The 22,131-nt window shown below is 39.2% G+C and overlaps 1 protein-coding gene across 9 annotated transcripts in view; it reads right to left on the bottom strand.

Moving 5' to 3' along the window:
• Positions 1-627: 627 nt before the first annotated feature.
• The window catches only part of LMO7 (LIM domain 7), a 135,774-nt gene continuing 114,270 nt past the window's right edge, over positions 628-22,131 (bottom strand). For 8 of the 9 annotated variants that reach the window (XM_075423129.1, XM_075423138.1, XM_075423146.1 and 5 more), the window contains 14 exons: positions 21,631-21,691; positions 20,326-20,367; positions 18,389-18,414; positions 17,969-18,073; positions 16,038-16,130; positions 14,287-14,651; positions 12,455-12,520; positions 12,047-12,112; positions 10,129-10,181; positions 8,274-8,493; positions 7,049-7,321; positions 5,591-5,699; positions 3,769-3,871; positions 628-1,367 (listed from right to left, as the gene is read on the bottom strand). In XM_075423129.1, coding sequence (XP_075279244.1) covers positions 1,345-1,367; positions 3,769-3,871; positions 5,591-5,699; positions 7,049-7,321; positions 8,274-8,493; positions 10,129-10,181; positions 12,047-12,112; positions 12,455-12,520; positions 14,287-14,651; positions 16,038-16,130; positions 17,969-18,073; positions 18,389-18,414; positions 20,326-20,367; positions 21,631-21,691 — 1,605 coding nt within the window. In that variant the 3' untranslated portion in view covers positions 628-1,344. The remainder of the gene's footprint in view (positions 1,368-3,768; positions 3,872-5,590; positions 5,700-7,048; positions 7,322-8,273; positions 8,494-10,128; positions 10,182-12,046; positions 12,113-12,454; positions 12,521-14,286; positions 14,652-16,037; positions 16,131-17,968; positions 18,074-18,388; positions 18,415-20,325; positions 20,368-21,630; positions 21,692-22,131) is intronic. The other variant, XM_075423198.1, reaches the window with a different exon arrangement.

Below are 22,131 nucleotides of genomic sequence, written 5' to 3'. Positions count from 1 at the left end.
GGTGCCACGTACAAGCTCAAACTCAGAGCCCCACCGCCCTCCTACACGTCCCAGATGTTCCTCTTCCTCTGTTTCATCCCTAAAATGCTCCCCCAAATTCCTCTGACCCACACCCCATGTTTTCTTTGCTGCTTCCAAGGACGCAGACGGGTACATAGCTGGGCATGAAAAGCTCTGGGGAAGCCACTGACCAAAGCAATTTGGGAGCCACCACTGATAAACACATAGCGCACATTCCAGCCGCGTTTTCAGAAGGAGCAAAACCTAAACCAAAATATTTTCAGCGTCTCATTTCTAGCCACAGCAGCAAAATTCTGGGGAACTTCCACTTCTTGCAACTGTCGTGCTTCAGGGATGAGCACAGAGGATAAAGAATCAGCCTCACCACTTCTATTAAATGCTGCAGAGAAAGAGCGTGAGGAGCTTGACGAGAGAACTGTATACAAAACCTGAAGTCTGTCATGAAGGAAAGACAGCAGAAAGACCTATTGTTCTTACATATATTTAGGTGGACATTTTAATCCTCTCATAAGAAAATATTTTACCAAGATGAAATTCAAACAATGTTGTATTTCAGCAAATCACCTTAAACACATTCAGCTGGATAGAAAGAAAAAAAACTTCTAATAAATGCAACATCAGAAATTTTATTTACAAATATACTGTAATTTAACAACCATTCTCCACTCAGTTTGTGGAGGAAAAAGTGATAGTTACATTTTCCAAATGGGAAAAGAGAATTCTTCCCCTTAAACGGATTCCACAGAATATTATGCCAACACCACTTAGCAAACAGATTATTCTTTGTATTTAAGTTCAAAAAAAGCACATAATTTTAGAAACCAGCATATGGAAAGCAAACACATTTGTGTGCATTTAAATGCAGCTTCATATTAATCTAGAGAATTCACTTTCAGTATATGTCAAAAATAAAGACAGCAATTGCAAATATATATTTATATTAACTATTTCTCTAATGCTCATTTCAAGAGCTTAGAAACATAAAACCCTCTTCATATACCACTGGAAAGTCAACTAGTTGATTATAAGCCTCAAAAATATTTTGAAGTTATTACTGAAAATATACTTATTCTCCCTTGTGCTCTCAGTACTTGAAGCCGAAAAAGTGAAAGCATTTTCCCCAGGTATTTCCTTACTGCAATTACTTTCTTATAAATAAAAATAGTTATATGAAGAATACAATGCATTGCTATGAAGACTAGACAAGCAAGAGTTACTCTTAGAAAAAACACACATACACACAATATATATATTTATAGATCTACATCAGCAGCAATCACCTCTTCTTTTATCTGCAACAGCGGTTTCATATCTTCATTTGCTTCACATGGAGGTTGGTTGTCCAGCTGTTAGAGAGAGACAGAAGAACTTGTAATTGAAGTCTAGTTTCTGAAGAATCTTAGCAACAAAAGTTAAAATTGCCTAGTTAGAAACTGTCAGGTAATGGTCTTTCCTACCTATTGAAAACGGTAACACAAATTAAGATACACAGTCTGAATGCAGCAATGCAAATTTAATGAACAGTACCGATTTGAGTTTAATCTAATTATAGCACTGCAAGTATTTCAGGCCAAATAATATTCCAAAGAACATGCACCTTACCAAGTTTTTAATAACCATTTATAGTATTAGCATAGAGACAGGGTGACAGTTTTTCCTAAATTTACCCTTCAATAATCAAATTAAAATTGGCTAAATAATTGTAGCAATATTCAAAAAGAACTTTTTTATCCTCTCTGCATGTATTTGTGGGCATCTGCCAATACAGTGGTGTTCCGCTAGTGTCAAAAGTTTAAAACACAAAATTAACATTAAAATGTGCAAAAATATCACACCATAAAGTTACACAGTGAATATTAATAATCCTACAGCTTATCAAACCTTTTAGCCAATATGTTCACGTTCCATACTAATGAATAATTAGCCAGGCTGATGTCAAATGCCAACTGCAAACAATGTAATCTGCATTACAGAGCAGTGCTGTGCTGTCGGTATATTTTCACTGCAGTAATCACATAACTCGTTTTTGTATTATTCAGATCACTAATTCCAATTACTAATCACTAATTTCAATGCTTTATTCTGTACCTGCAAGTTCCTACAATTCCAAATTTACTCGTATCACCTCATACAGTTCTGTTTTGAGGTGCCCAGTGGCCCAAGAAGACGCAGTCTGAAGGGAAGGGAATAGAACCGTCTCTCACAGATCAATTCTGCTTCTGAGAGGCACTGCCGTGACTTTATGGGCTGCAGTGTCAAAGACAGACTAAATAGCAATTTATCCATGATAAAATTTTTGGTTACTTCCATCACCAAATTCTTGACTACTGTCTTGCCAGCAAATATAAAAAAGTGGGGGTTTTTTTCAGTACCAAACTTCTACAACTTCTCCAGCAATTTTGCCTGCTGAAAGAAAAGATAAAACAAAAATAACATGAGCGGGCCCCAGATTGACTCTCCCATGTATTTGGATGCTTCAAATAGGAACACAGTCACTTTGGTGTAGTCTCATCATCAACAGGGAGACAAACTCTCGGAGAGATATGACCCAGTGCTCTGGACCACCTCCAGATGGAAACCCCTTTCCATCACCCCCGATTGTCTTTCTCCTGCCGGCAATCACGGCAGCACCCTTGCACCTAACATCAGCTTCTGTAAATGCACTGTTAGCGTCAGGGAGAGGCGCGAGATTTTCTGGTTTTAGCTCGGGCACCACACAAATATTTCTGTGGTGCAGGCAGCTTCTCCTCTTCCTAGCAGCCAAAGAGAGCCTGAAAACAGTAAGAGCATCAGATGCAGAGCTTGTCTTTTTCTGGGCTGGGCTTCTCAGCCAGCAGATGCCCAAGTCCTGCTGATGTGTTGTAGTATGAGTATCCTGTTCCCTTCACTGCCTTCTGGTCCATCACGAGAAAAAGGTGCCAGGCTCACGGAGAAACACGGACATGTTTCCCATGAAGTCATTTAGAAACCCTATCCCTTGGCTGAATTTTATCATTCCAGAGAATTCTATATTTGCTATGTAAAAAACAGAGCCATATAACACTCCCAAGACTTATCAAAGTTAGGAGGTTGTCTACCATCATCTATGATAGCAGAAAAGCAACACCATTATTCAAAGCCTTAATATCATGCTCCAATAAATCAGAATTCTGCAAACCATAATAAAGGAAAAAAATTATACTGCACCTTTTAATTAAGATCTGTAAGTAAATCAATTCCTCCTGAACTTGTACCTAAATGAATAACCAATCACAGACCTATAATTCAAATAATAATAGCATCGCAAAAAGAAACCAGCATTGGTGCCACCTGCACAGGATAAACTAATAGCTTTCCAGGTATGTGTTAGGATTGAATTAAATACATATTCAGATTACTTTTTAAAAAAATATATACAATTTTTCAAAAAGACTTCTCTGTTATCAAGACAAGCTTGTTCAGCAATTGACAACTACTTGACACCACTTTCTCAGATCTGCGAAGAAAGCAGGATGACTACAGAGCGTTGTCTGCTTGAAGCTGCTTAATAACAAGGTGGCAAAATCAGCTACCAGCAAGTTAAAAGTTAGGAATGACTACTCTACCCAAGACAGAAACTGGCAATCAAACCTTGCTGAACCTATTCTCTGAGATACCTACTTAAAGCTGAACATGAAAGCTATTGAGTGGTTCAGCTCTCCAAACACTTGAGGTTTTACAGCACAAAGCAGAACTACGGTCATTCACGCTGCAGCTGGATTGCCTTACTTTTAAATCTGATATAGCAGTCGTTGCAGAAGAGTTTGTTGTTTCGGATCCTAACTTCAGCTCCAGAGCGGGATCCCCCAAGGTCGCATCCACAGGCAACGCACTGTATGACAGACGAATAATTAGCAACTCCTTCCAAAACACTGAGAAACAAAAATGCTGTTCAAAAGCAGCTTGGATTAAGCTCAACAAAGCTTGAACCATAAACCCACAATCACCAGAAGCAAATGTATAACGATTAGTAGATCATAATGCAACCAACCCTGAGAAAGTATTCTAAGGCGATGACTGGACAACGCATAGCAGAGATACACCAACTAAGCAAACATGGAGCAGACGGTTTTTAGAGATTAGTTCATTAAATCTAATTTGAACTTCAGTTTCTCTGAAAACTAAAACCTGCTCAACATAAAAAAAGATTTGTTCTCTAGATGGCAACAGCAATTTGGCACAGAACACCTGGGTGTGCTACTTGCAGATTTCCATGCGGCATTACATGACGCTGACGTACAGTCCCCCGCCCTTTGGCACTCAAAGCAGCAAATACTCAGGGCCCCCAGTTTCCTGGGTTTGCATCACAGAAATGGGTTCTTACTTGGAAAGAAGGGGTCAATTTCATTTTTCTTGAAAAAACACACGAATAAAGGGCTTGACAGCTTTCACGCTAACATTAAACTATTTAACTATGGTGGCTGAACACATCTTTGCTACGAAGACAAACCACCTCTGGAAGGACTGTAACCCAAAGTATAACACTTTCCTTACTGAATATACGAAGCAAATTTACTCAGCTGACTACGGCAGGACAGACAGTTTGCTTGCTTAAATGAGTAATGAATCTTTCGGATAGCAGTCTGTTCAACAGCTCCCTAATCTTCGGAAACCGAAAAACATAAATTTTGTATATTCTTACATAGGTTAGGAGCTACAGGTGGATTCCCTCGCACAAAATACAAGTTCTGCAGAAAGGGAATGACCACCAGCCCCCACGGATTACTCCAGTCCCTTCTGCTCAAGCAGGCAGGACTTGTAAGAGTTTATAGTATTACAAGGGATTGACTCAAGGTGATGCATTTGAGCTGGGCACAGAGGGTTCTCTTCTGAGCCAGACACAAAAGCTGTTTTCTTCGAGCTGTGGAAGCAGCAGGGTCCAACGGCACCTCCAAATCAGTGGAATTCCTCATCTAGTCCTAGGGCAGGGGAACTAGGAGTACTTTCACATCTTTTGCAGGCAAGCATTTATTCTTTCAGCTCTGAGTATGGCCCAGGCTGACTGGAAATCATGTAACTATGTCTCAGTGCTGAGCACTAGCTAATATACCAACCAGGGTTAGCTTGCACTAAACACAGCTTCTGGACTGGCTTGGTTTTATCTTGCCAGTTTGAACACTGACAACATGCCTTTGCCTGGGAAACACCATGTGAACACTGTCTGCTAGGGTTAGCTTAGAGGTGATAGATCATCTTAAATGTTTCAATTGCCAGTGTCCAGGCTGAGATTATGTTGTTTTTTTTAATGACCTAATTTCTCTGGGAAAGGTGGCTCAGCACCTTCTGATTTTTTGCTGTCTATTCAAAGAAGGAAGACCTTTCATCTTGCATCAATGTGTCCATTTTACTTGTCAGAGTCTTACTTGTCAGCTCTGGCATTTAAGAAATAGTCTTAGAGTGCTAAATACCTCATGGAAATGTGCATGCACACGCTGTCAAGAGTAGAAGGCAAAGCAGGTGATTAGTAGAGCCCCTGTGAGCGTAACACTGAGTAGCCATGCGTGCTCCTGATTAGTTCCTGTTCCTTCACGACGTGACTCCCAGCTCTCACCTTAAAGCAATGTAAATGATAACAAAGACCAAGAGACTCAATGATCATGGCTGCTCCTTTGCCCAGAACGTTATTACAGTATGAACAGATTTTCTTCCCACTGACTGACCTAGATACAGAATGAAAATCCTTAAAACCAGCTTGAAAAGGTTTAAAAGACAAAGAAAAGTATCAAAGACTTTTTGAGACCAAAAATAAAAACACACTGGTAAAAAGTAGACTATTAGGCTGCTTAGGGAAAATAAACTCAAAATTAATACTATTTACAGTAGATCTGAAAGCTAGGGAAAGCTCAAGTGTTGTAATTTAGATCAAAGTTACATAGGAACAAATGAATAAATTCTGTCACATTCCTGGGAGATATTTAATTGTATAAAACACATTCTACAAATAAAGAGTATATCGTTAAGATTGGAGAGTAAGAACACAGGTTTTGTGCTCCTGCCTTACTACTTCTTTGCAGGGAATTATCCCGAAGGCTAAGTTTTAGCAAGCACCCTTGCCAAGTCCCACCATCTGCACCTTGTTAGATAACAGAAGGCTAGTCCTGGTCATATAACATTACGTTAACTCTTTGAACATAAGCCACGCAGAGGTCAGTTTCCATAGACCTACCAAGATGTTAGCAAATGGAAGTGAGAACAAGATAAACAGGTTAAGAAGGTAATTTTCTTACATTATAAAAAAATGTAGAAGCCTAGCTTTAAAAAAAAAAAAAAAATTAAAAAAAAAATTCAATTTATCAGAAAGTGCCTGACAGCGTAAGAGCTAGTGAAGCAGTGTTCACACTGTTGTTACATACAATACGTGTGACTGTGCGGGGATGATTCTCTGTAGTCTTCTCCCAAAGTATTTTTAAAATGTTTCAAGTACTTAAAACAGCAGAGTTATCTACCCCACCACAACTGAATTCCATTTTTGTTTCAAACCATGTTGCAATTCTTGCTTTCTCCTCCTAGATTAAAACCAACATCCTACTCTGTAATTCTCCAGGGTCACGAGTTATGAGCATTCCTGAGTGCTCCTTGAGATGATATTGACCACATGCCAGGAAAGGGGGAGGAGAGACCAAGGCGAGGGCCATGAAGTGACGGTTTCAGGAATCTCTTGTTAAAACAAACTGAAGAAAATAAATGTCAGAAATGCCATCTGGAGTAGGCTTTTACTAATCATTTTGGTAACCAGCATACAGCTTGGAGACCGGAGATTTACTATTCCAGTTCCTTTGTTTTTTTAACCGATGTCAAGCAGTGATGACAAACCTGGGGCATTTTCTGAATAACTGGAGCAGGGAGGTAATACCGGCCCATACTTCCACCATTCCACCCAGCCAGAAAACTCCAGGTACTTTTCAGACTTGTTAATCAACGTTACGGGCGAGAACACTGCTGTAGGCCACCATATCCACACTAAGTCCACTCTTTAGTGCGGCCTGAGGTTTGTATCTTCCCCGCTCACCTGCTGCGCGTCTGGGACCCTGGCTGAGAAGCAGAGAGGGGCGACTGAGCTCGAGGGGCTGTCTGCAACACGGAGGGGGCTCTCGCAGAGGTGGCCGCAGGAGGAGCTTTGCTGGAAGAAGGAGTGCACATGTAGGCTCGGTTTGAAGTGGACACCGGGCGACCAAGATCTTGACTAGAGGACAGAGATGAAGAGGAGGCAGACTGGTTCAGCCATGAGTGATGCCTCCACGAGCTCGTTCTTGAAGAATCAAGATTGTCCAAAGACTCTCCTCTGTAACAGAGGTACACATACAAAGGGATATGGCAGTACAGCTGGAGCATGAGCTATATTCTGATTCTTAAAACACAGAAAAGCATCATCATAGCATTGTCAAGATTTTTCTAGCATGAATATGCTTGTCTGATCACCCTGAGCAACATTCTTCACATACTGATTTAAAATGTTTTGAGCAGCAAACTATCCTGTGTGTCCAGTCCTAGTCTCACGGGAAAAAAGCAGGAGAGGCGAAAGAGAGGTGGCACTTAGCCACTACAGAATAAAGGCAAAACACGTTTCACTGCAGCCTTATCAGGGTGAACCATATCAAAAATCTGCTGTACAGCAACGGACCTCAGATAACGGGTTTGTTTTTGTTTTCTCCAAGGGATACCAGATTGAAATAACGATCCACCCAGACTGGATAGCATCGTCTAGGTACAAGGTGTTGGCCCAATAGCCAAACACTTTCCTGTCTGATAACTCAACTGTTTCCCAAGTGACAAATCCAACATTCATACATTACATGCTTTAAGTAGAATCCTAGAATGATCATAGAAACAAACTCCAGACCTTTTGACATATTTCTATGTATAGAGACTTACTCCTGTGTATAGTAAGGGTATAGTCCTTAGCCATAATAATAAATTTCCACAACAAACTGTCATGCTGAAATTCTTCAGCGCTTCTGTCAATAAGGTAATATTCATTTCCATTGCTGGTACACCAACCAAGAAATAAGCCGTTGAGTTATTTACAGGTCACATCCACATCCTTTATTTGCAAAAACCATTTAATGTCAGAAAACAGTAGCAGTAGTACAGCTATCTCTGCTGCTATTCAGTTTACCTTACAACATTTCACAGACTCAACTTGTTTCTGTGATCTGTAATACAAGCTGAAGTTTAGAATATCCAAACAAAAACATCTGATGAGAGACAAAGTTAATTTTTAACGTGATTCCTACCTCCTCATACTATTGCTGTACAGACTAATAGGCTCCTTATGTACGCTGGAACTGCGCTGCCTAATCCAGCTGCTGTCTGTGTGTAGAGATGTTTTCTTTCTCATTTCCTGAAGGATTTGCTGTCTCTCCAACTCTGCTGCAGACAGGTTGTGCTCCTTCTGAGACTTCTTCTGCGAGTCACTTGCATTCCAGGACCTGTCCGAACACTTGCTCTGGGTACCTGTTTGGACAACGTGTGCAAACTTCAGCTAGGCACCTTTAGGCACAGCAGCAATTCTCAAGCACCCAGGACTCTGGCTATAATTCTAGATGCAGTCATTCATCACCCCACTCACAAGTTTCTCCAGTTTCTTTTTACTGCAGTGTGTCCAGTATCAAACCTGGCAATTCATCTTTATTTTTTTTTATTTGCATTTCCATTAATGTGGCATTTGACATGATGTTTAAGTTAAATACAAGTAGGTATTTTCCTTCAATTCCCAAGTGTATCTGCATATACATTTGTGTGTACATATATATGCACACATACATGTATTTTTAAAAGGGCACAATCTCTAAGGAACACAATTTGGACTCTTCCTCTAATACAAACTGAAGCATGTACAGAACATAGTTGAACATTGAAATACCTTCTTTCCCTTTAAGAGTTCATATTCACTTTTTCTCTAAGTTGTCCCTGTTTTCAAGAATTCATTCCTTCTTCGAGGCACTAGACACATTGCTTTACCTTGCTATATATGAATATATACCTATGTATGTCGGGGCGGGGGGGGGAGAGAGAGACATCTTACAAAGAGTTTCTCTATTATCTGGATATTGTATTAAGCAGCCAGTTGAAATGAGATTTATGGTATAGAAGCCCTTTGAAATTCTGGGAAGGGAAACAAACAAGCCATCTTTCTCCAATATGCGTTGACGAGTTAGAAAGCAACAATTTTTTCTTTATTTCCTAGATCTAGTAACTATTTTTTTTGAAGTAAGGCTAATTAAGAAAATAACTCAGCAATAAGTCATTCAATTGAAATTTCAACCCTTCTAAATACTGCTCTGACTACAGATTTTGTCTTGGTTTTATTGCTATAGATACCACTATAAAATGTTGTGGAAGTTTACTTGCTCATTAATTTCAATGACCAAGCTTTAAAGTGTGAAAGCAATGTTTTCAATCTGCAATATTCCCTCTAATACACCACTTTTCTATGATTACTTCTGATTGCTGTTTTAAACCGTATTTTAGACACAGGAGTAGCTTTCTGGCATTTTCTACTGTAATATATTTATAAATCTGGTTTGTTTCCTTGGTTTATGCACATTCCTCTAAAAACACAGTAATGGAACTAAAGGAGAATTGAAGAAAGGCAGCAACGAAGCAGAGTCCAGGAGACAAGCCACTGTAACAGTATCGAGAGCTGACTTCTAGCTGTGCTATCCCTACACTAACAGAAGCTAAGAAGAGCAAACAGTTCTATTAAATACATCAGCATCTTGGTATGTGCAGCTTTTTTTACTGACAGAGTCAACATATGAAGAGCACATACATCTTCAATGATATACCTACGCAATTGGTTTAAACTCACATAAATAATAGTCATCTAAAATTTACGCATCTAAGATGCGTTTGCAATCACTGCTATGGCACTTCCAGAGAGCAGTTAATCATATTTGTCCTAGGCTTATATGTTACTGTATGAATTTCCTCTTGCTGTTAATACTTCATTAAATTGTGCCATGGTATGAATTTAAATTACAATGCAGCTATCAAAAAGCACTTTGAAAATTAATATTCTTAGGACAACTATGATTTTTTTTTCAAAAAAATACATTTTTAAAATAATAGAAATTAAACTGTAGTTACCATTTCTGATTGTGTTGAATTCATTCAGTTCTGAAGTCGACTTGGACTTATTCCTAAGGATATAGAAAACATTAATTTCTCTATCTCAACTAGGAGACCTTGTCACTGACAAAGATCTTATGGCAGACAACAGATACACTGCACCCTTTTTCATCATCCCTCCCATCAACAACTTCTGCTGCACTTAAGAGGCAAAAATACCCAGACACAAACCAATAGGACATTAAGGGGGAAAAAAGATGTGTCAATATTTAGATGTCAATAGGTAATCACACATTAAAAGTTAAAATTATGTATTGAAAGTTCCCAGTGCTTCAGGTATAAAGGACTGATGATTTTATTTACTTCAACAAAAATATATAAAAAACAAAGTCCTTTCCTGTGGAAGTTCTGTGCAGACTACAGTCAGACAGTCAAAGAAGGGGTAACTTTCAAAGCAGGTTTCTAAATGATTTAACTTCATGAGAAACTTAAATCATACTTCAGCACTGTTACTAGACTGTAAGCAAAACACCTCCTCAAACACTGCCTGCAGATTGTCGTCGGGAAATTTATTATCCACTGATTATACCCAGCAGCACAACTTTTTACTGAGTTTTAGCCAAGAAATGTCATTCAATATACACAAAAACAAATGGAAAAAAGCTGTTTTTTCTGACAGTACAGAGCAGGAGCTTCAGTAACACCTCTGTGCTGTATTATTAGTCTCAAGTAATACAGCCAGTTTCTCAGTTTCACGTACTTCAGAAAGGAACCAAAATCCTGGGTCACAACTCAAAGCTGCTACAGTAATGTGTTCACAAGTACAGCATTGGCTGCATAACAGCGGTTTGAGGGAATCTTGTCCTTTCTCTGTAAACAAGTTATGCATAAACTGCATCACATTTCTTGCTACTCCAAGTTCTAATTTTCCGTCCTAAGCTGTGACCTATTTCATTATCTGTTTGAGAAGATGCAACACTTTCACAGTAGCTCCAAAGAGTAGGTCAGCCTTGCCCAGGATGCTTTCACCTCCCGAGTGCCCTCCTCACACATATATCCAAGATGTAACTATTTAGTGCAGGTAACATACGAAGTAAGATTTAGATCTTCCGTTAGTAACACATCCATTAGTTGTACCCTGTAAGTTTAGGGATTTCTCTTACTATATAAGTATGCTCACTCCATCTATAAGAACTGACTAATACAGAGCAGAGGTCATCTTTCAGAACTACTGTGGGATGCCATCTAAGACAAAGGCTTGACACAAACATTCTGGATTTAGGTTACTTCAACATTTTTTAACTACAGCCCGGTTACTACAAGGGAGGAGAAAAAGCTGTCTATTCAACGAGCCCAAATCTGCAGTGGCTAACGTATTCTATTGAAATAAAAACAAAGCAGAACCGAAAACACAACAATAAAAGCCTCAAACAAACCACTAAGCAAAACAAAATAGAAAATAGCCACAGTAAGAGGCTTAACGCTTAACAAGTGGCACATCTACTATCTTCCTGATAAATATGCTGCTGCTGCCTCTTGCTTCCCTCCCTGTTTACTCTCTCTTAAGTTGCACAATCCTGACTGGGATGACTGCACCTTAGTTTGTATAGCATGTTATGACACAACCTCAATATTATGCAAAATTGTTTTCTAGCCAGGTAAGTCTAGTACCACCCACATATTTACTTACTTATAGTTCTGCTTCTCCCCGTAAAATCCTACCGACTGACTGTTGTTCACAGCACAGAGTATAATTTGCCAGAAATTTGGCTGTTTGTTTTCCCAATATGAAAACATGCCATAAAAACTGCAAAACACAGCAGCACTACAGAGTACACACTTAGCTCCATGGCTAAAGTTTATTGGAAGTTTCAAAGCTTTCTGACACAGAAATGGTGATGTTACAGTCTACCCTGAGATTCAGTATCACACCTACCTGTCAGCAAATGACTGGCCAGGTTGCTCCTCAGTGGTTTTAGAAACTTCATAACGCTCATAATGCCTATTAAAAAAAAAAAAAAAAAGATACATTATGCTCATAAACAGAAAGAGACATATATTACATAGACATACGTATTTCCTACTAAAACTATTCGGAACAGATCCTTAAGGGGAAAAAAAAAGGGGGGGGGGAACCCCAAACAGTTAAAGTTCTAAAGAGGCTTAATTTTATCAGTGAGAAATACAGCTAAAAAAAGAAGGCAGGAGAAGAAAGGTTGTCAGAAAAACTGCCTGAAATTACATTTTTTTAAGTGACAAGGAATCCAAACCTGAGCACACCAAAATGGTTAATACTTCTTGCTGAAGATGTTTCAACCTACCTGTCAATTCAATTTCTTATTACCTGTCAATGAGAGGATGGCCAGCTCGATCCTCTATTGTTTTAGATACTTCGTAGCGCTCATAATGTCTAGAAGCAAAATACAGGTAAAAGATAATACATATTAATCATAAAAACATTTTCTAGAAATTGAACAAACAGTAAGTATGTCTAGAGAAAAATGAGAAATTTCAGCTATGTTAGTTAGAAGCATGAAAATACATGAGGAAAAAAAAACCACTCAAAGACTTTTTAAGATGGTGCAAAAGTTACAAATATTAGTATATGGCAGTGATTATCTCATCCATCTCAAAGCCAGGTGGTAAGCTTTGTCCAAACACCGTTTTCTAAAAGCTACATGTATATTGTAGCAAATTGGGTAGGCACAGTTGGCAACCTGTAAAGAAGCACTCACTAACTTCCACATGCAAAGCTCTTCCAGCTGCCTGTCCCCAACCTCGGTGCTCTTTGTAGCAAGTATCATGCCTTCATGGATGTTTATGTAACATATCAGATTCCAAGTCGTATCTTTGGATATCTGCGTAAAGCAAACATCTAACACCAGATACTTTAAACCCCAGTTTCACTGAACTTGTTCCTTTATTATTAAGCAAAGACATCCTAGTTTAGCAAAACACATCCTTTGGCAGCAGCCTCAGAAGCAACGAAATCCCCTGAGCCTAAAGCGTATATCAACAATTTAGATATGCAGATATTGCAGCAACTTAGTAAGTTACCACACAAAGTCCTGTTATCTTGCAGCTGGGGCAAGCTAAAACTGCAGAGATACCCTGGCTCAGCTGCCAAGAACCACCTGTTTGGCTATTATAACAACCGTACCTCTGCTTTGCTCAGCAGGAAACTCAAGCAGCAGTCACTTACAATGAGCTAAGGTAACACCAGGTCTCACAAACTCCCCAGCAAATATATGCAACTCTATAGGCATATTTTCTTCTCCTAGGACTTAACTTGAGACCATACGTTATCTTCAGTCATCTCTTCTTACTTATATAAGAAAAGGGGAAAACCCTCAAGAAAAACAGCAAAGCTAATCACACACAAGGCAGTAAGCTAAAAGCGAAAGAAATAAGGAAAAGTTACTGTTTTAATCTGTTTCAGATAGATTAATCTCCCATCATACCTGTAATAGGAGTCTGAAAACTTCTGGGCAAGAACATGCACTTGTAAACTAATAGTTGGGGGTGGGGTTTTTTGTTCTCTCTTTTTCTTTAAAAAAACCAAACTGCTGAAGAAAGGAATGGAAGACACTTTTTCACGCTCTAAAATAAATATATCCACAGCACGTACTTCTAACAGGCTATGATATCTAAGCTGGTATCTCTTCACTCATATACCCCTCATCAACAAACTAACCAGTAGTGCAATTAAACTTTACTGTTGCACAGTTGAACTAAAATGAGAGAGGAGTCTGGAAAATCAGTCACACATTTGTTGGAAAAGTGTTAACTTTGTATTTCTTCTGAGAGCATTATATGTTGAGCCACCGGCTCTCAATTTATAAGCTTATGCGGGGTTCTTACAAAATCTTCACATTAAGTGCTTCAGGTCATATTTGATTTGGCTGTAATTACTGTATTTACACTTCCTATTTAAAGAACGAGCTGGAGTGGGTTAATAGAGCACTTGATTCATGAGGAAAGACTTTCTCACGCCTGATTCTTCTCCTTTTAGAAAGAAAGGCTGTCCTGTGGTATCTTGCACTGACTGATTAATCTACAGTACGAGTCTTACATGCATACGCTTACATATTCAGTACATACACATTCCCTTTAGAAATATGTTTGAATTTTTAATGCAAGAAGGAAGAGAGAGCACATCCCATCACAAGCGCACACCTTTGGTACCGAGGAGTCTCCACCGACACCTCCTTCTGCCTTTCAGCCTGCCGCCTCTGCTCCTCCATCTCTGCCTGCCGCCTCTGCTCCTCAGCATGTTGCTGTTCCCTCTCTTTACGTTGTCTCTCAAGCTCCAGTTCCTGGAGTTCCCTTTCCTGCTCAAAACGCAGGGCTGCTTCTTCCTGGATCCTCCGTTCCTCCTGAAGCCGCCTCCTCTCCTCCTCCTCGCCCAGCAAGCGCGCCGCCAGCTCGCTTCCTCCATCGCCTTCTGGCTCCTCAGGAGTGTTTGCTTCAGAGCTCGCCCTCCAGCTGGACACAGACGGAGCCCGCGCAGACGTTACATTTAAGGTTAGAACAGTCTGCTCCTGTAGCAAATGGGGAAGAAAAAAAAAAAAGTTTTTAGGCAAGGGAGCTGTTTTGTAAACAGGTTGCTTACTCAGAAAAGTTCATTTATTCTTTGAGGGAAGACTGCGTAAAGAGCATCCTTGAACACTTTCAATGCAAGACCCAGGGGGTACTTTGGTTTCATTTTTTGAGTGCCTGCTAGCACATTCTCCTAACGCAAGAGCTTTGTTTCACATGGCAGTCTCAGCAAGCACCACAGGCAGCGTGGCCACAACTATGTGAAACATTCTGCTTTCTAAAGGATCACTTACATTTCAAGCTATCCCATCCCCACTTAAATCACCACGGAAAACAAACTTTTCCATGACGCCCAGCATTTCTCCCTACTGTTTTGACTTAGAAACCTGAGACCTACCTAAGAGCATATAGACTAAGATACACACTGCACATGTAGATCAGACCAATGAAACTCATGATGTGGAGGAAACTCTCATCCTCCTCCATTCTCCTACCATTTGAAAGTCAAGCCTCAGACCTACCACCCTATGACTTCTCTCAGACATGAAAACAGGTCTTTCAACAGTCAAGTATGATTTAATTGCACAGAACAAATGCTATTTGTCAATTATGGACTGGTCCATCCAAACTTCTCATAATAAAATATGAAATGGTTTATATTCTTGTACAGCAAAGTCCTCTAACAGCTCAAAGAGCTTTCTTATTGCAGTCCTAAGCCTTAAATTACAGTTTACTTATTTGTGACTATATAAGCACAACTGATCTAGCTAGGATGCCTGAGGCAGCTCGCACATAGCAATAGACAAGAGATATCTCAGACACCTCCCACACTCCAGAAAAAACCTGTTCATCTTCCCACAAGCAACAGCCACAAAAGTCAGCATCTGCAAAAACTACACACATTCAATATTTTGAAACACACGATATCAAATCTGAAGTTGATTTGATATGTAAATTTATCAGAGATAGGATGAACTGGTTGCCAGTAACAAGAGAGGCACTTACAACATGCCTCCTCATGAAGTACTGAAGCAGAATTCCAACAAGAAGCATCAGGAGGTAAATAAGCAGCAAAGGTGACCATTTCATTCTGGTCACAAAAATTAATACACACTGTAACTTTTTGCCAACATATTTCTGGTGTTAGTTATCTAACCAATCCATAAGGAAAAATGTCAACCTCAACAGGTCTCAAAACATCCCATTTCCTCTTTCCTTCTCATTTTTGCAACCTCTTTCTACCACGTCATAGAAGACAACTTGTTTTCCAAAATGAGAATATAAATGACATAAAAAAAATTATTTGCCTGCTTGCATGCATCTGCTACTAGGGAAATAAGCCATCATGAAACTAAACAGTCAAAGGTGAAGCCATATTCATAGCCTACCTCATCAAAATACTTGGAGCTCTCTTTTTCTGCTTCTTGCTTAGCTCGTAGCCATTCCTCCCTCAGTTTTTCTTGTTCCCGTTTGTATTTCTCCTGTTATGTTAGATTGAAGTTAAACGTGCAAATAAGAAACATGGTAATTCTTATTTACATTACAATGTACTACTGGTATTTAATGTGTTTCTTAACAGACCAGTGTGGTAAAAACATGCTTGAGCTACTCTAGGACATTAGGTCTGCCACGAGTGAATGAAATCCTGGCTCAAATACAATCCAAAGGAGTTCTGCAATTGATTCAGAGAATCCAGGCTTATTACACACCAAGTCTCATAACAACCAACCCCATATTTGTTATACACCCTGTCTCATAGTTTAGTTCCCATTTGAACAAAAATCAGCTAAGGTATTTCCTGAAAGATGGAATGATCATATTTAACTTGGAATTGGGCATATTGATATGGTAAATATAAAATGATCACTAAGTGAAATATGAGGGAGTAATTTGGTTTGAGTAAGAACTTTTGGTCTTTTGGAAGCTTATCTAAACAAAAACCATTTTCTGGACCTCCAAATTTGTCCTATGACTGGACTTGGTATAAAATCAATGTAACATCTTAAGGCACTACTCAAAGTACACAATAAATGTTTTGATGGCTTTAAGAGCCCCTACTTGGGTCTTGCGAAAAGCCAAATATTCAACAATGTGAAAGGTATTCCTTCTAAGATGTTGGAAATAAGCAAAGAAATAAGCAAAGAAAACTTCACTTCCTACCTCTGTTATTTGAAAAATCGTTACTGGGATCATGGGGAAGAGAAAGAACATTAATACTCTCACCAAATTTACTACTTCAGGACTGAAAAAGGAGAAGCAAACAAAAGAAAAAATATGGCAGAGGGCTGAGATTGCCCTCAAGAAAGGGGAACCAAGGTTTACATTCTTTAAAGCCATCTCCTGAGGCATCAAATGGATCACCCAAACCACAGCAGAGCCCACAAATATGTTTCAGAAGGCACAGCTCTTGCCTTGCAGAGTTTGTAAGCTAAAAGGAATGACAAAAGACAAAACATCCAAAAAGCAACAGAGTTGCTAAGCTGTACTTTGACATCCCAGTTTTCTGCTGAATGCACCAAATTTAAGAGGGCTTGTGCAGAGTAAATGATGTTCACTAATGCCTCTCCTAGCCCACAGAGTTTAGATACCTAACTTTAATTTAATTTGCAGAGATGTGTCTTGTTGAATGTGGCTGAATGGGATTATGCTTCATTAAACTGAGGTCTTTGCAGAGACGCACGCTTGATTTTTTTGTGCTATCCTAAGATGACAAGCACTGCCCCTCTCCTCTGCAACACTACCCTCCATCCCTAGCAACTGGTTATCAAAGTGGGTTTGTGTTAGTAGATTCAGCTTCCTGACTCACACAGGTTCTGGGAACCAGGCTGATTACAACTGATTAGCTGATTGCTAAACCACAGGATGCTAGCAGGCATCTAACCATGGCACTGGCTGCCTTCTCTTCATCTCTGAATACACAGTAGCATGGCTAATTGAAGCTAAAACTCATTTCAGAGACAATGTTCTTAAGGGGAAAACCAAAAAACTCGTATTCAAAAGTGAAGACTACTGTCCCTTAGGTCTTTGTTTATCCTTTAAATTCTGTTGCCAGTAAGAGCATACCAGTCTTCTGATGATTGAGCACTTCTGGCTGTAGTCAATTCACAGCCTGGGTTTGATTTCATGAAGCTCACTAATGGATTGTCCTCTTTTTGCTGAATAATTGCCAGTGTATTTAACTGTGCAGCCCAGTAAACGTATCCAAAAGCCTCTTAGGCCATGAGTAAGCAGAGTTGCAAGAGTCTCGTGTTGCTTTTCTTCCCTAACAGTTGCTGCATCCAAGGGATTGCCAGCCTATGATTTTGAAGATTAATTATACCTGCAATAAACGGTCCTGCTCCTTTTGCCACTTTTCCTGTCGTTTTCGTTCTTCCTCTTGATCCCAAACCCGACGACTAGGAGCACTAATGGATGGGACTGGGAGCTAACATAGCACAGAAATGAAATAATATTATCTTCTTCCATGTAAACAATGCTCCACATTTTAAAAAATGTTTTTTTAAAGTCAGAAATAAAAGCCTTCATACACACTACAGAGCTTTATAGTGACAAGGACCTAAATTAGTCTTTTCTTTAAAGAGACAGAAAGCAAGCATTCCATCACACATTAGAAAATCTTAGTCAGTACTTTTGGACTTGATCACAATTGTAAAGCAGTATTAAAAGCAATGGAAAGCAGTGGGCTTCCTGAAAAGACTAGGATTATACAACTAATAAGTAGTTTGTAAATAGTACTTACATCAGGCATTGCAGGCTCTGGGCCTCCTGTGAGATTTGGAAGACAAAAATCAGAAACCATTAGAACCATACATACATACCACCGCAAGACTTGTGTAAATGTGGAAAGTCTGAGCTTCAGACTAATTTTTGCTGCCTTAGTAAGCCATGCTTGCATTTTGCCCTACTAAGCTTACTGGAAGCCAGAAGCCACTAGGTGCTTTCAGCTACGTGTGCAATTGCTTAAAAGCTTTACATGCTTACAAGTGCCATCAGCAATTGCTTGAACTAGCAGTACATCTCCCACTGTGGCAATACAGAGGTTCTCTGCTACACTCTTCCTATTATTATTCTGAAACCCAACTGTTTAGCATGACCAATAACCAGAATGCTGCTACAGGGTAAGGCAGCTACTCACCTAGTGCCCTCGACACAAATTAAGAGCAGCAGACATCCACAGGCAACTCCTCTACCACAAAATCATATATTTTCCCTTTACAACTGTCCTCTTTATCTACTCCCAAAAGCATGTTTGAACTTGGTGAGCTCGTCACCATTCACCACAAACCTTATGCTATTTGAGGCTACCATGCTTGGTCTTAGTTTGTGCCAAGATGATTATTAAAGAGAGACATATACTATGCTAATAAATTAAAAGTTTAGAAAATTCAGAGAAGCACAAGTTCAAGTATAATCCTTTCCCAAGCATCATCTTTATTTTCGTTTGTTGCAAGTGTACTTGATACTTAGCCATCCAAATTTCAGTTAAAAAACTGAAAAAAAAAGCCAGATTTTTCTGAAGAATGACCACATGAAGTAGAGAAAAGGTCAAATTTAGGATACAAAAGACATCTAAGGGGTCACAGACTTCTGCTCAATTTATATATGCAGAACTTTGTAATCAGATGGTTTTAGCCACAGTGACAACAGGACAAACAGACTTCACCTCCTGCAGTTATGCCAGGAGATGCTAAAGGGAGGCACAGGCAGCACCTGTCTTTGCTCCCCTTTTCTCTAACCCTTGCAAGCTTACGCTGGCCTATACAGCTTTAGGAAGAAGAATCTCTCATATCACTGTAAGACTAAAGTGTCAAAAGTTTAAAATGAATAAAACTGTACTGAGTACACACTCTAGAAACATGCACTTCTCCCTCTAAAGCACAATTTCAAATATTGCTATAAAATTTATTAAAACAAAAACCGAACTTCACAGCCAGCCTTTTCAAAAACAAACAAACAAACAAAACAAAACAAACCCCAAACACTAACAAAGTATCACCATATTGCAGATACAATGCAGCAGCAATATTTAAAAGCAAACAACCACAAACACAGATTTATGATGTGGCACTTCACTATCGCTTCCGGAAACAAACAGAAGCCATCACCAGTGAAGGCAAAGTCCTGGCTCCACTAAAATCATTGGCAGTATTCACACCGGACTTTCAGTGGGCCAGAATTCCACTCTTTCAGGCTACAGCAAAACAGCAAGGCATACATAGTCTGAAGACAGCATTAGACACACAACATTAGTGGAATTATGTGAGCTGTGACATGCAAAACACCAAAAAGCAACCTACAAAACCGAAATTGAGTGCCTCATTTTTTGCCTTTAAAAGCTAGTATATTAAATTCAAAATTGATATTGGTCTTCTTGGGGTCCTGTGACATTATCACATAGTGGAAAGCCAGCAGCTGCCTTTTTCCACCAATTTAGATGAAAGCACAGCGCTGCAACTCAAGATAACTCAAATTCAGAGTTAAGTATTTTATCAACAGCTCTGAGGTCTGCACTAAGCTTCTGCTGGAATACTCAACGTTATTCTTGTTTTGTAGGTCGTAGTCAACCTGAACAGAGAGTTCTATCCTTCTTACTCCTACCCCGTGAAAAAAAATATAAACAACATAGAAGAGATTTAAACAGCTATAGATATAAGAGAACACACAAAGACCCATTACCACAAAGGTAGACCCATGAATTGTAAGAATAACCTGATGACCCTGGGGAAAGAAGGGAAATGAATTATGTTGCTTTGTCATAACTGCAACGAACAATGCTGAAGAGGTATAGTACCCAGCACCAGACTTGTTAGGAAGAGTGTGCAGCAGGAACAATTTCATGGAAGTACATGAAATCTTAGCTCTTTGGTTTACCTTGTTCAAAAAACTCTGACCGTCTTTTTAAATTTTTCAAAGAAATAGGTTCAGATGCTATTTGAAAAATACAAAGAATACAAACAAGTCAATGAGGTGCTGTCTTCCTTTTTTTTTTTTTTTAAATGACTATCACCACTGCATAACAAACATTTGTTAGACCTCCAATCTACAGCAACATCACTTCAGAAAAATAAAAAGCCTCTGAACCACAACGGATATCTAATCTTTCACAGTAACAAATACAATTTTTAGTAGGTTACATCAGATACTGATTAGTATTTCATCTTATCACTAACAATGTCCAACTATAACTATAGTACAAGTGCCAAACTTGGACTCAGATTCTCCCTGTCTAATTTAAGCCACCTCGACTGAGATGCCAAATTGGACTGAGGAGCCTAATCACCACTTAAGGTCATCAGAAAGGCATCTCCAGAGGGCAAACGACCTCTTGGGGGAACTCCTTTATAAATCGCCATGCACATTCAAGATAAAATGAAATACAAAGTTCCTATTTAAGGATTATGGTTCCATTAGGAAGTCTACGTACCTGGTTTCTCTCACTGTAATCAAGTAAGGCTATAACTGTTCATAGCACTGTGAGTAATTATGATTCATACCAGAATCATCAATATCATTCTCCAGGAATAAAAGTAAAATAATAGGAGTAAAACAAACACTACCCTCTAAATCTCACAACTGAAATAGGGCGGGGGAATATTTAATTTTCTTTACACTCTTCCTGGGCAGCGAAATAAATCGATACTCACACTGACTCAGTCTCCACACAATGCAGTAGGAATTGCAATAAATTGTGTGCCGCCTTCTTCTCTTTCACCTCTACCACATAGTAAATTTACAACCACTGATGCAGAGATGGGGGGGGTTTGTCACTGCTTTGTTGTCAGTTCTCCAATCGCCTAGCACATCATGGAAGCAAACTGCATCCAGTTTGGATGCCACTAGATCTCTGTGATACCTGTCTAGCTTTCAGTTCATTAACGTCTTGCTTCGCCCACTCTATAAAGCTTGCAATGGTTACAGGTTTAGTGCCTGTGCTTGCTGCAAACCCACACAATTAGAGGATGAAAAGCAACAGGAGTTTACCTTTTTGCTCATTAGAGCCAGGATCTCCTTGCATTCCATTTATCAATTTTCCTTCTGTATCCTGAGAAAATAAAAAATTAAGGACTCTGATTCATTAGATTTGCAGAAGTTTATCCAATTACCCATCTTCCCTGACAGGAACTGTATATCATAAAACACTTCAGAACACTTTCCACAGAAAGACACAAAACTATCTAAAACTTCCTGAGTGCATTATATGATAAAAGGACTGCAAGCATTTGAGGGGATCAATAACCAGCTGTGAATTGCTGGCTGAAATAAAAAGCATTAGTTTGCAAGAAAATGCCAGAAGCCGAGATCTTCCTATTTCAACTCCTTGACAGGCAGGGTGTTATTTGCAAGGAATTTGAAAACACAAATATGCTTTTTCTTCGGGGCTGAAACTTTCATTTACACTAATAATGGAGATAAAAGTTTTTTCTAAAGAATAAACACTCCACACACTTAAGTTAAAGCATAGTCTACAGTGTCCACTCATAA

Source organism: Opisthocomus hoazin, chromosome 1 (assembly GCF_030867145.1).
Source record: "Opisthocomus hoazin isolate bOpiHoa1 chromosome 1, bOpiHoa1.hap1, whole genome shotgun sequence".
Lineage (NCBI taxonomy): Eukaryota > Metazoa > Chordata > Aves > Opisthocomiformes > Opisthocomidae > Opisthocomus > Opisthocomus hoazin.
Note: the sequence above shows the minus strand (reverse complement) of the source record. Positions and strands in the feature narration are given on the sequence as shown.